At 47.1% G+C, this 13,975-nt stretch overlaps 1 protein-coding gene across 1 annotated transcript; it reads right to left on the bottom strand.

Annotated features, from left to right (window-relative positions):
• Positions 1-2,429: 2,429 nt before the first annotated feature.
• On the bottom strand, positions 2,430-13,946 carry PQLC3 (PQ loop repeat containing 3). The gene is made up of 7 exons (XM_025045759.1): positions 13,707-13,946; positions 11,710-11,792; positions 11,569-11,638; positions 9,365-9,422; positions 6,654-6,774; positions 4,682-4,723; positions 2,430-3,522 (listed from the first exon to the last, which is right to left on the bottom strand). The coding sequence occupies exons 1-7, from the start codon at positions 13,745-13,747 to the stop codon at positions 3,431-3,433; spliced, it is 507 nt and encodes a 168-aa protein (XP_024901527.1). The 5' UTR covers positions 13,748-13,946; the 3' UTR covers positions 2,430-3,430.
• Between the last annotated feature and the right edge of the window lie 29 nt (positions 13,947-13,975).

The following is a 13,975-nucleotide window of genomic DNA, read 5'->3' as shown; positions in this document are numbered from 1 at the left end:
TTTTTTTTTTAAGTAAGATTAAAAATGAAAAATATATAAAATTTATATAGAATAAATATTTCCATTCATTAGACTTGTTAAAAGGAGACTGAATTAATATTTTATATAAAGATTTTGTTACACTATGGGAGGTTCTATCATATTATTCTGAATTGGAGAGTATATATATATATTTTTAATAAACTTTATTAAGGTGAAATAATTTGAAGTTTACACATGAGTAATTGAAATATTTGAGTAAAAATGGCAAAAATTTAAATTTTGAATGCTGTATGTGTTAGAGAATATGGAGAATCACGGTGCGATGCAACTAGACGGGGAAGATTGATGTGAAGTTTTCTGGGGGGAAAAAGATACTCTAGGGGGTGAAAACAAATCTCTCCCATGGAGATTCTTCGCGTTACATGGTTTGACATAAGGGTTTATAAAATTGTTTGTCCAGCTAATGGAAATGTGCTTAATAAAAGATTCTGACCTTGGGTAAGAATTTGCTTTTTACCCTGTTGCTGGTTTCATGTACACACGAGTGAATGCACGCACCGATCCACATGTTCTCCCCGCGCTCATTGAATACGACATTGACTCGGTTTAACAACCTGATTTGGTGCCAGCTTCTCTTTTTCTTGAGGCCCCAAAGCTTCCAAGGTAAATATAAGACCAAAAGTCGCTCACTTCACACCGGATTTCTCCGAGAGCCGTAAATACCTCCCTCCTGTTGAGAACTAAGTAGTGAATCCTGAGGTTTCCTCAGTTGGATCTTTTTACTTTTGTGGGGATAAGACAAGTAGAAGGGAAACTCGTGCCGGTATCACTGTTGAAAATCAGTGTATAGTGAATTTTTGAAAAGTATTAATTTTTTAAAATGCTATCTAGAAGCAAGAATTTTTTAAAAATCTAAACGTTAAGGATGAGTATACCAATAAATCTAAAGTAACGGCTGACGTTTTTAAAAGTAACCTATGCTTGAGACGGGAGTCCGGCTCTGAGGGGCCCCTTGTATCAGTGTACCTAGCTCCTTCAGAACTGCTCGAGGTCGCCAAACCACGATTTAAGAAATAATGCTGCTATTGTTAATCTATTCTTATAAGGTTCTGGTGGTAAAAAGGAGAAACTTAGACACTATGTTACCTTGTCGAAACATGCTTTAAGAAACATGTTTTTAAAAATCCGCCGAGAGCAAGTCACTTCTGAGTTTTTCAGCCTATGTGGACACGGCTACTGACTCACCTCTCCTGCCCTAGCCTAAGGCTTCAGTTTCCCCATGTTGTGAAGACACCACAGTTGATTTGTAAAGCACTTTGAAGGTAAGCACTGTGTGACAGTGCTTATGCGTGGGACTCTCCTTGAGTCCCTTCTCCATAATGACGAGTTTTGTTCAGAATTGTAATAAGTTATGAACTGCATGGTTTAGATAATCATAAATATTTGATCAGCTGTCCCCTTTGAACAAAAATCGTATCCCCCTGATTTTTAAAAAATTTGTTGCATCTTTGTAGTAATGTAATTGTATTTTATGCCTGCTTTTTATATTAAAAAAATAAAAGAAATTGAGACATAAGCATTTTCATACTTTTCCTGTGAAATACTCTTGTAATGCTGCAACCTTCTAAAATTGACCCCCAAAATTTGCCTTCCCTAAGAGATGGGTATAAAAGATGAGTACAACAAACAAGTCACAAGTAAGGTTACACACAGACTTGTGACGACTCGGTCCTGTCACTTAGTGCACAGAGAAATACGAAATACAGAATTTCAACCAGGAGTCTGTCCCTGATTCGATTCCGGTTTTTTTAAGGGGCATGCAAACCTACAACATGAAGTGTCAAGGATAAGGAAGAGAGGCAGGGTGCCTCTTGTCAGGAATAGTGTGCTGACAGTTTTCTAGAAAGCATTTCTTGGGTAGTCAGTGGATTCTTTTCTAGGATACTTACTGGCTCTCTGGTCTGGGACAGGTTATTCACTCCGAGCCTCAGTGTTTTTATCTGTAAAATGGAGATTGTTTACTTACAGGATTGCTGTGGAATTAAATGATTGTGTAGAATATCTGGAATAGCTCATGTTTGTTCCCTCCCCTCCTCAAGGGCAAAAACGAAGAATTCTTCATCTAAGTATATTCTTAAAGGAGTTGCTTTAAACAATGATAAAGTACTAATAAAGTATTTGAATAAAAGATTTATTGGACTAAAAATCACATAATGTGTATTATACTAATGGTCAGATTGTTAACTGCATATGAGAAAAGATTTACTGGGATTTTTTTTAAATGACAACTATAATTTTAAAAACTACACAGTATTTTCAGATACCATGTTTCTCTTCCTGCTGGTCCCAAGCAGAAATTCTAAAAGGATTAATCAGTTTATATTTTTTAAATTGCACTTTACGTAACTTAAAACTAATCACATTAAAACAGTTTTAAGACAGCAGAATTCAAAATATGAAAGTTTATTTTACATAAATATTTTCTAATAAACATTGCTTACTGCATATACCAGGATAATGCCATTCAACTGTAAGAGGAAAGAGAGTTTTTAAGTGTTAGGGTTTATAAACATGAAAATACAGTGTAGAATCATACCATGTTTAGAATGTGATAATGAGAACAAAAGCCATAAGAACTTGGCAGAACTCAGCAATACCCTTTACTGCATATATTTTCAATACACAAAACCTGGTTGAGGTCAGGCTGTATTTCGTACTAAATTCTAGTAACAGTAATTGCATAGATGTGGCCTTTTAAAAATGGTTGAATCAGAACGTTCACTGGGATTGCCTCATCGTAAACAGAGATTGCATCCAATACTGCCGTTTCTTAGGAATTACTTAAAGGCACAGTATGAAGCTAAAGGACCACTTTGGTGTATGAACACAAGTTAGTTACATTTTTTGCATGCCCTGATGTGCTTCCAATAACATAGGGAGGATTGCACTGTTACGATACAATAAGGATATCCTGCTTTGTCTGTTACAATTAAACAGTCCCAGAAAGTGAACCCTAGGAATTTGTTACAAATCCACTTCTGACTTTGAGCAAAATCCCACTCCATTCATGTTCATTTGTGCTCTGCACAGCATTTGTTTAAAAGATTCTGAAAGCTGTAAAACAGATGCAGTTAGCTCTAGGCAGCTCAGCTCGTTGGAGAGAACTTAATCATGACTAAGGGTCAAAGCGAGAATCTCCAAATGGGATTCTTGGACAACTTCCATCAATCAACCTCAAAGATGCAGATGTCTGAACCCTAACAACCTAATGGAGGTGGGGGGTCATTTTTAAGTAAGCAGTTAAGTGGCCCTTGCAAATCTAAAATACCTTTGGCTTCAAAGTTTCTGAAATGATTGACTAAATTTATAAAAGACCTTGACCCAGCAATGAGCTTTTCTTTTTCTTTGGTTCAGTTATTCGAAATCCACTTTGTAAGAACAGTGTCCATCATTTAGCCTTTAAAACGGTCTTCCGATAGCGAAGTACTGTAGCAGTGACCCATAAATTTAAAGCCAGCATGGTCGCAAAACGTGTAAGAACTGAAATCAGTCAAAAGGAAAGAAAGAAGTGTATATTAATACTTTTCACATTATAAAACAAAATCACCTGCTCTAAATAGAAACCTAAATAAAGTTTTACCCTGCTCCCACTGCCCCCCCAAAAAACCTGAAACTTAGAACTATGGATCATGAGAACTTCTGAACAATTTTGGTTCCAAATATTTCGGGAAAAAATGCTCTTCCTATCATTGGCCACTTGGCCTGACTTCATGAGTAATAATTTATCAAATGTTTAATTTGGAGAAATCTGGCTCTGGCTGATAAAGGAGTATTATATAACCTTTTAAAACCCCTTTACTCATTTTTAAGTCTGGAGGGTAGTGAATGGTGTCTCAGAACCTCCCGTGTAAAGGAAAGGTGGTATAGTGTGTTCCGTCCAGATAATTCTGAAAAACTGGCCAAACGTCAAGATTTTTTATATGCTCGATTTGGGAGTTGAACATGCCTAAGAAATTACTAAATTATTTTTAGGCTACCCCAAGTATTTTCTCCATCACCGTTCCCCTTTTTAAAAATTGACAAGGACATGGAGTCAAATGGTCATGTCACTCCTGCTTTAAAAAGCCTTCCACAGCTTGTGGGAAATTCTCGGAGATTCCAGACCTTTTGGCCACTGCACCCTCTCCCCTCCTGCCGGTCACCGTACTCACTCCCACGACGCACTCACTGCAGGCCGCCTCTCTCTGAGGCCAAGCCTTACATCCTCGTTGCTCATGACTTTCACACCTGCTGCTCCTTGTAACAGTTTCTTCCCCACCTTCTCCGGGTCTCACGCTTATTCAAATCCATTTTCCCAGCTCCCTCCAACTAGGTCAGGTCCCCATTAGGTGCTCATCCTGTCCTACTCTTCCAAAACACATTTTATAAAGTTTTTCAATAGTTAATTGCGTGATTACTTCACCATCTTTTTCCACTGCTGGAGTGGAAGACAGGCATCGACTCTCATGCGTACTCTGCGAGGGGCTACGAAAGTAGATGCTTAATGCTATAGATGGTGACTGGTTGTTGCTGGCCTCTAAGTTTACAGTCCAATGGAGCCAAGTCACAATCTGTTAAACCCTAACACGATTTACAAATGAAGGAGGCATAGGTGGCACAACATTGTTAAAGGAAGCGGGCAGAAACATTTTTTGCTTACGTGTGAGATCATTGGTGGTCATTAAAGTTGTTATTATTCTTGCTGTAAAAAAAAAAAAAATTGGCAATAAATATCAACTCAGACAGTTTGGTAGTTAGCTAAATAATGTCTTTCAGTTTTCAGTACAGGAATAAATGCTAACTATTCTTGAAGGATTTTGGTAGTACAGAATACTAAGTAGTACTATGTTTCATAAGACTTCTCAAAGCCAGCCATGTTTCCTAGCCCAGTGATTTTGAAGCTGCTCATAAGAGCAGAAGCTGTTCCTGGGAGGTAATTCAGAGCTGCCCAGGGAAGCCCGGGGTGGGAGGGTATGGAAAGCCAGGGAGGAAAGCAGAGCTCACCCCAAAAAGCAACTTTTGAAAAACTCATTTACATATAGAGCTTCTAGTTAGGTTTCATTTAAAGAGAGACTCCCACTAAAAACAATGTTTTTAAATCGCTGAACTCTGACCCCCTTATTTTCTAGGTAAACGAAAGCGAGGCCCGGAAGAAGGCATGGTTTTCCAAAGGGTCTAACGAGAACTGTTTAATTACTTTTTGTGGCGTAGCATTTCGCTTAGTAAGCACTTAGGAAATGGGGGTGACAGTTTAAACCGACACATGTGAACTGGCAGGGAACGCCACTACCTACAACTCAAGGCACGCCTTTCCCAACCCAAAACCAACCCATACGAAGCTCTCCCTCTGCCTAACACGTTTTGCATTTAGCATAGACTGACATAGTAGCTTTTCGGCCTGATCGTCCAACTAAACTAAGCCCCTGAAAGGCAGAGACCAAATCTTATCAAATGTTTTGTTGCCAATTTTGATAACCCAAGGATTTACAGGAGCTTTGTGAATGGTTGTTGATTAAGTCAGCAATGTATATAGGAGGGGTGGGTCTTACACAGATGGAGAGAAGATTCTATCCCCTTAGGGAGGTGGCCAACTAAGGATCCTTAAGCAAACTCTTAAAAAGACTTTTAATAATTGGTAAATGGACAATAGTAACAGTGACTGAAGGAAGTCGGGTGAGGGCTAAAACGCACATTTCATTCACTTCTAAGTCAGCACTGCTGAAGTTGTTAGTCTCATCCACCAAAAAGGGAAGCTGGGCTTAAAACTAGTTCATTTTTTTCCCCATAAAATTACGGTTCTTCTTTTTATCAACTATTCAAATATTTAAGTACTTATTAAGCAGAGTGCCATGCAAAATAGATTGAAATGTAATATATGATCTCTATAGGTACAAGTTCCCAAGATTTCCTTTAAAAAGTTTAATAAGCAACATTTAAAGATTAAAATACCTGAAAATAAAATTAGGGAGCTAAGAAGTAACATATCCAATTAGCAATCCCAGAAGTTATATATATCCCTACCAGCAACCTGGATGCAAAAATTGGTCCCTTAAGATAAAGAAACATGAAGGAGTATAATTCAAATATCTAAAACTAGTAAATCTAATTAATGTGATAGCTCTGAAATTTTAAAATATCTACCTAAATATAGCATATATGTATTTTAGGTAGTTCCTGCAGGAATCCAAATGAATAGTGGAAATTCTAAATTTGGAACCAAATTATGGCTCCAGAAAAACCCCATTGTTGCAAATTTATATTCATTCTGAAAAGTCAGTGTTCGATTTTCATCTCTTTAATCTGTTCCATCATAAAGATTCAGATTTTTAAAACAATAAGTGGATTCAAGATAATCATCCTCTTAATGCTTTTCAAAGAAGGAGAGAGGACTTAATACTAGCCCAGGTTTTAGGTAAAAGCTGCTTTCACTTTATTTTAGCAGCTGGATGGAGAGTCATCCGCGTTCAGTCAGCCTTGTAAATATGGACACACTAGGCAGTTCCATCTGAATAGCTATTTGCGAAAGATTAAAGCTCAAGAGACTATGGATGGCATTTGGACACCAAGTTAACGCAGTCTTCTGGGTAGACACCCCCTCACCGCCCTCACCCGGGATAGAGTCTTGTTCTTACCCACACAGGTGTAGGAAGCGAGGCTCCAAGTCAGAGCGCTCACAGCTCCGGAGTCCCCAGTCTTCCACAGGTACTGGAGCTGAGCAAACTTACTGGCCACACTGATGAAAAGACATAAACTCTGTGTGCAGATAAAACACAAGGAGGTCAAGAGTCCCTTAGTTGCCAAGGCTGAAGAGCACCAGATACTGAAACCGCTTTGAAAGCCAAATTTTCAGGTCAAGTGATAACCAATTTGCACAAGGGCAAAACCCAAGTTTAGTGGAAAAGAACAACCACAAGACATTTATTTATAATGCACCGATTCCGCGGTTGGGTGAGTAACTGCAGGGGGCGAGGGGTCCTGGGAGCCCAGGGAACAGCGTGATAAACAAGGGGCTCTTGCTCTGCAGCGTCCAACGCGTCCAACGCCACAGATGCTTAGAGGAGAAGCCAGGACAGCCGCTGGGGATGAAAGTGGCTGGTGTCCTTGACTAGCTCATTTATCTTCCGTCCCCGCAGAAAGAAAGCTCCACGAGGAGAGAACTTATTCTGTTTGCTGCGAGGTCCCCAGCACCTGGAACGGCGCTGGCACGCGGCCGTCACTCAGCGAGTCCCGTTGAATGTGACTAAATCCTTAACGACGAAGCCATTTGGCAAATGCGATGACGGAGGCGATCGCAGGGTATCATGGGAGGAGAGAAGGGGTGACTTGGACAACGAAGAGTTGTAGGGAAGGTAGACGAGCAAGGGCCCGTGGTCAGGCCTGTGGTCAGCTCCAAAGGCAGGTCTCACTAGGAGCTGGGCGCAGGTGGCCCGGATGACTGACCCCAAGCGGGCGGTGGGGTGGGGGACGTGAGGAAGGAGGCCCTGTGCAGTCTGGGTGACAGGAGCTGGCCGGGGAGGGAGGAATGGAGGGACAACTGGCCAGGACACAGACCTGGCACCTGCAGGCGGAGGAGTCGGGGAGGGTGGCAGGAGGGCCAGGAGGCGCGCACGCGCTCCATCCACGCGAGCAGGGGACAGGGCCGCGCCCGGCAGACGAGTGCTGGCCAGTCCTTCCAACGGCACCCGCTGCTGACCCCAGCAGACGGCGTTCCCGGGGAAGAGCCGGCGTCGCGATCACGAAGGCGTTGCCTCGGGGGCACGAGCAAGGCCCGGACGATCTCAGCGCACGTGCTCAAGGGCAGGTGACTCGGCTGTCACCCAACGCAGAGCCTAACGCGAGCAGGACCTGGCAGGACGAGCGAGCTCGGACCATGGGGAGATGACTTCGGAGGGCTTCGATCACATCTTTTTGTGAATAAACTACGAGTATGTGAATTATCTAAACCACGAAAGCACAGTTTAGAGTTTCTGCGGACGGGATTTCTCGGTCCGAACTGGTACTTTTGAAACCAGTAGGGCTGTAAACCTTCCAGAACTTGGCTTTTTCACGAATTCGCACAGCACCCTCCCCCGCGGGGGCCCAGCGGCTTCTACCCTGGGGGAGCCCTGAAGCCTCAGCTCTTTCTTCACCGCAGCTCCACGACCCTCGAGCCAGACCTTGTCCCCGAGGCCCCCGGGCCCACCCCGGAATAGGCACCGGGAAGGACTTGGGGACAGTGACAGCACAGTGCCTGCATGCAGTCCGTGCTCGACGAGGGAAAAGGAAGCCTCTATGAACTACCGGAGCCCCGGGGGGTGGTTAGAACAGAGCATTCACTGGGAAGGCACAGAAAAATCAAAAAACGCTGCAGCCCTCGGCCTCCATCCAGACCGGGTCCCCGGAGCCCGCTCCGCCCCGCGCCCGGAGCGAGGCTGCGGGAGCTGGAGGCTCCTACGGCTGGCAGCCTGATCTCCCCAGACAGCCGGACCGGCACCGCGGTCCTGGAGAGGACTTTTGGTAGGGTGGCCAGATTTAGCAAATAAAAATACAGGGCACCTGGTTAAACTGGAATTTCAGATCAACGACAAATCATTTTTTAGCATAAGTATGTCCCATACAATATTTGGGACTTAAACTGAATACGGACACTAAATATTTAGAATAATATTTATCCTAAAAAATGATTCGTCGTTGGTCCGGCAACCCTACTCGTTTGCTCTCCCAACGTCGGTAGGTTGGAACCTAACTTGGGGAGTCAAGTCAGCTTTCCAAGAAAGTGTCACAGCCAAGATGCTGGGGGAGGAGGGGGCGAAACTCGTGAGTTGGGTGTGGAAGGCAGTGACTTGTGACCACCAATTAGTTGTCCTCCTTTTCCCGTATGCTGGAAACATTCGCTGGGTCGCCTTGCAGAGATCTGCGGTTAGAGGCTCCATGACCGCCAGCGGAATCCTCTTCCCACAGCATGGGTTCGGCTCCCCCCCAAGGAAGGGAGAAAGTACAGGGCTGACCCTTTTCCAAGGAGGACAAAAATGTCTGGGGGCAGCAAACTCAGAAAAGCGAGTAGGTGGCCAACATGTAATTATGAACAGGACAGGAAGCTCTTTAACTTACGCTCGGTTCTTCATTCCAGTACCGTTACCTACTGTCCCAATCTGGTTCTTTATGCCCCCCCTCAAAATGTATAAAAACTTCTGCCTTCCATTTAAGTGAGAATAATGTCTTTTAATATTTGGAGACCGCTGCGCTTGCTTACAACTGAAAACTTAGCAGCTTAAACATTTGATCTAGCAAGTTCTTTGAAGGGCAGTGGAACGGAGAAGAGAGAGACAGACCATTTCACACTCTTTTCAAGGCCAGCGCTTACCATGGAAAGATCAATGATCCACTTCCGCAGGGTGAGGACGAACCAAGACGCCACGAATCTTACCGAGTGCTAAGGAAGTGGCTCAGCGGGCAGCAACCCCAACCCCCACCCCCGCCCCCCTCTCCCGCCCACAGAAACAAACCCGGACCGCAGAGGTTACACGGAAGCCAAGGGGGGAATTGGGAGCAGCTCTGCTAGGACTTGTCAGATTTGGAAAAGACAAAAACAGTTTCAAGTGAACACCTGCCAGGAGTCTAAAAGAATAGAATAGAAGCAGATTAGAGAAGAAAATGACAAAAACAAAACAAAAAAATACCCTGTATTCATGGACTGTTCCAAATGGTTTTAACTTCTGGCTTAATTCCACACCACGTAAGCATCGCTGAAGAAATGTCAAAAGTTAAGCTCTGACAAGAGGGGTCCGACGTTACGAAGTCGGCATATCCTGCAAGGTTGATGTCACGTGAAACTCTATTGATTTTCCCCTTTCCCACTAACCCCTGTGTAAAAATGACACAGTGGGGAGAGAGATGCTGGGAGACAGGACGGATGACATCTGATCTTCACCAAGCGGAGGGATGCTGCAGGAAGAGACAGCCCGGCTAGGGAAGCTGAAGCAAACACAGGAAAGCAGGGGACAGGCAGTGAGGGGACAGGCAGTGAGGGGACAGGCAGTGAGGGGACAGGCAGTGAGGGGACAGGCAGTGAGGGGACAGCCAGGAGCCTCTGCTGTGACCCTGGGCAAGTCCCTTTCCATCTTTCGACCTTGGTTTGCTTATCTGCAAAATGCACCTAACATTCGTTGCCCTATCTACCTCCTCGATGCGATGTTGCTCATCGTAAGGACCCGACAGATTGCTGTGATTATCATTCATCTTTTAAATGAAGGGGCTGAAATGGACGATGCCCTGTGCTGAAAGTCAGCAGACTAACTACTAGCAACCTGGTCAGCACCGGAAAGGCAATGAATTTGGATGAAATCCGGTTTTAAAAACATTCTCTAATTAAATTTCTTAAACTAATTTTTGTGGTATATTTTTGCCCCATTTTGTGCCATCTCACCTCATTCTATTCATTGCCGATATACATTTTATTTAAATAGTAAGCCACACAATGCTTTTCATCTACAAAGTACTCTGTTTCCAGGAGCCTTCAACCCGCTGGGGCTAACCCCAGCTGAGGGGCTGGGGAACGGTACAGACACACGCTCTTGCAGAGGGACGCTGAGTCACGGCCTTACAACTCCACGGAACAGCAGAGGGTCGGGACTCAGTGTGCACCCAGCTCCCCTTTGCAAAACGCTTCTAGTAAAACAGCCACGATGACTGTGCCATGCCCTCAGCTTGTAATTTGGTTCTCTCGATAACCCTAAAGAGGCAATAATATCCCATTTCGCAGATGGGGTATCTGCGGGCTTAGAGAGCTTTTGGCACGTGGCCAAGGACACCAGGTGCTTCCCACCTCCCTGCACCCATGCCCTCAAGGCGCTCAGGGCAGACAGGGCCCGGCAGCCCCCTCCCCCTTTCTTCCACCCAGAAGACCATGTCACTGCCAGTCAAGGCTTTCCCAGCCTTCTAAGGAATGTGACTGTGACAGTCAACTCGGTCAACCCGAGACAAAGAGTCGAAGTGAAAGTCAGGCACTGGGGAAGACCATGTCACTGCCAGTCAAGGCTTTCCCAGCCTCCTAAGGAATGTGACTGTGACGGTCAACCAGAGACAAAGAGTGGAAGTGAAAGTCAGGCCCCGGGGACATGTCTGTGTAATGACCAGGTCCCCACAGGGGTCCTGCTAAGGTCTTGACTTCCAGGAGCCCTCCCGAGCCTGCCCCCGCACCCACACAGGCTGACCGCATGGTGTTATGCCAGACACGATCATGACTAGGACTTCACTCATTGGGGACATTTTCATGTCTCCTTTCCCCTAAAGAACGAGGTTGGAAGAAGTCGCTCAGCAGGTGTGCTCTGCCGCTGGGAATGTTCACCAGCAAGGTCCTAATCTACATCCCAGGTGGCGCCCTGGACAGCACGAGGGCAACTCTGGGCTGCGGAGATGCATTTGCTCACACTGAGTCTTGCATTTGGGATTCTTTTCAGTTTAACTGAAAAGATCAGTATGTGGTAAATGGCCCTGATGAACAGGGGGTACTATTAGGAAACGCGGCACGCCCAGGCCCATTTCCGATTCTGCGGCGTGGAAGGATACAGGGCGACGTATGGCGCTGACGCGAACACGTTCCCATTGAAGTGGAAGATACCGAGCAGGAGGATGATATCTGGCGGGAAAGGCTCAGCGTGAGAGGGGGGAGGGGCCCAGGGCCGCGCTGGGCAGGGAGGGCTCGGTTACCTTGTGCGATGAGAATGGGGTACTCCAGGTAGGTCAGCAGCGGGTACTCGTAGTAACATTGGTACCGGAGAAACACCAGGTATCTGGGGAGAGAGAGGGCACACCTGAGCTCGGACCGACCTGACACCCATCTGGGGAGGCCGGCAACACCAAGAGCACAGCCTTGTTTGCAAAACCTTGGAACTAACTAGTGTTTGGAGCCTGCAAAAGTCAAGGAGAGAGTTTGACAGCAAAAAGGGTGGAATGTTAATTTCATAACACGACTTTGGAAGCACACGGCCCTGGCTCGGCTCTGGACAGCTCTGGACATAACATGCGCGGTCTGTCACGTCCCTTAGGATGGTCATTTACAAACGATTTTTGCAGAAGGCAATCCACTGACCAGGATTAGGAAAGACAGGGGCTTCTGGGACCAGGTCTGCTGTCCCCAAAGCTGGAAGCAAACCCCAGACACCTGCTCTAATAGGAGCAGCCTCCTGGCAGGGAGCCCTCCCCCCGCCCCCCACTCCTGAGGCACCCTCTGTGTCTAGTCCTGCGCCTATGTCACTCTGTGTGACCCCGGCCTGCACGTGCTCTGCTCCCTGCGGCACCTTAGGCAGGCTGCCTCCCCACCCACCGCCAGGTTCTTGGGTCATTCCACTACCAGAGGGCTGGTTTTTGATAAGATAAACTGTATAGAAAGTGATAGGTGACACCCCAGTGAAGGTCAAGCCCTCACTTCTTTTATGGGGGGCGGGGAGGGAGAGCAGAGCTGTGTGCAGGCTCCCGACTCTACAGGCAAATGTCGTCCGGTCACCCAGAGCGGGCTCCTCTCTCCCAGCTCAAGGCTCTACCTGGGGACTCGGGTCCCTCTCCCTGGCCTTCCTTGCTTCCCGCACCTTCCCTCTGCCCCTTCTCCCCTCCCCCACCTGCATAGACACTGCAGCCGCTTCCAGCCAGTGTCCTTCATCCTCCAGGGCCCCTCTCTACTCTCCAATGCCCGCCATCCAGCCTGGGGGCCCCAGTGCTGTACGGTCATTCACAAACTCCTGAGGGGTCACACACCCTCGCGTTGGCCGAGCCTATTCAGAGGAAGCGTCTCGTTGAGTGGGCTGTTGGGTGGGCGCCCAGGGCAGGTCTCCCGCAGGGCGGGGCCCCTCATCCCTCCCACCCCTAGCTCTCCTCGGCCTTCCTCCCTTTCCCGTGGCTTCTTCAAACAGGGCTGTCCCTCAAAGGAATGCTTCTGCCGAGAACCGGCCATCAGAGCCGCCGGGGGGGCGGGGCCTGGGCTGGCGAAGAGCGAAGCAGGGAGGGCCCTGCCCAGCCGGGAGCCAGCGGCTGGAGCCGCTGGTCCGTTGGGTTTCCTGTCCGCGGTTTTCCCACTAATTAGAGTTTTCCCACCAACTCCACCACGGCGACTGCGTTTAGGAGCGGCCTTGGCTAATCTAAGTCCCCCTGCACCGCAGCCTCCAAAAAGCTCTGTGTTCTGCATCTGCCCACCCCACTCCAAAACAGGGAGCTTTTAGAAGCCACAGGGTCCTTAGAAAAGTTCGACCCCTCAATTTACAGGCGGGGAAGCGGAGGTCTGAGACAGGGAGAGATGGTGGGGGTGGGGGTGGTTCAGGGATGATGGACAGTCACGTGCCCCTTCAGGAGGGGATCACTCCGAGGAATGCACCCTTAGGCAGTTCCGGCCATCTCCGCAAAGCGCGCTATGCAAACCTAGCTGGTACAGCCCAAGCCTGTCATCATATTCGCTGGGCTTTTACGCGACTGGCAGTGCAGGTTTGTCCACACCAGCATCACGGTTAACCCGCAATGTGTGGTGTGCCACATTACCTGGCTAAGAGCACACTAGGCGACAGAAGGTCTTCGGGTCCATTTTAATCTTACCGGACCACCCTGGTATCTGCGGTCCATTGCTGACCTAAAAGTCTTTATGCGCAGGTGGCTGTACATGAGAGCCTCCGGGTGCAAACGGCCCTGCTCAAAGCCAGGCGGATGGTTTTGGCACTAACCGGGGAGTGATGATCTCGCTGGGTGTCGTCGGTTTCCCCATCTGTAAAATGGGCCTGCGCCGTCATTTCCCTACCACGCAAGTTGAAGGGCAGCAAATAACGAGAGGAAGTGAGCGGCCCCGGGAAGAGCCGGTCCCCGTCGCCAGGGGCTTTCGGCCCGGCTTCCCAGCCCCTACTTAATTATGCCTGCGGCTCTCTCGGCTCCCGCAGGCCAAGGTGTGTGGGGAAGGGCAGCCCCGGGCGCCGGGGTCCTTACCCCCAGCTCCAGA

Source organism: Pteropus alecto, unplaced genomic scaffold, assembly GCF_000325575.1.
Source record: "Pteropus alecto unplaced genomic scaffold, ASM32557v1 scaffold61, whole genome shotgun sequence".
Lineage (NCBI taxonomy): Eukaryota > Metazoa > Chordata > Mammalia > Chiroptera > Pteropodidae > Pteropus > Pteropus alecto.
The sequence above is the reverse complement of the archived record's forward strand: the minus strand, read 5'-3'. Positions and strand labels throughout refer to the sequence as shown.

What these genes read in the sequence shown, in the direction of transcription:
- PQLC3 (XM_025045759.1), bottom strand. Translation starts at nt 13,747, where the DNA reads ATGGGGAAACCGACGACACCCAGCGAGATCATCACTCCCCG. An exon ending in CGCTTCCTACACCTGTGTGG is followed by an intron (nt 4,724 to 6,653) that starts GTAAGAACAAGA and finishes TTTTTTTTACAG; the next exon opens with CAAGAATAATAACAACTTTA. An exon ending in GACCACCAATGATCTCACAC is followed by an intron (nt 3,523 to 4,681) that starts GTAAGCAAAAAA and finishes GACTGATTTCAG; the next exon opens with TTCTTACACGTTTTGCGACC.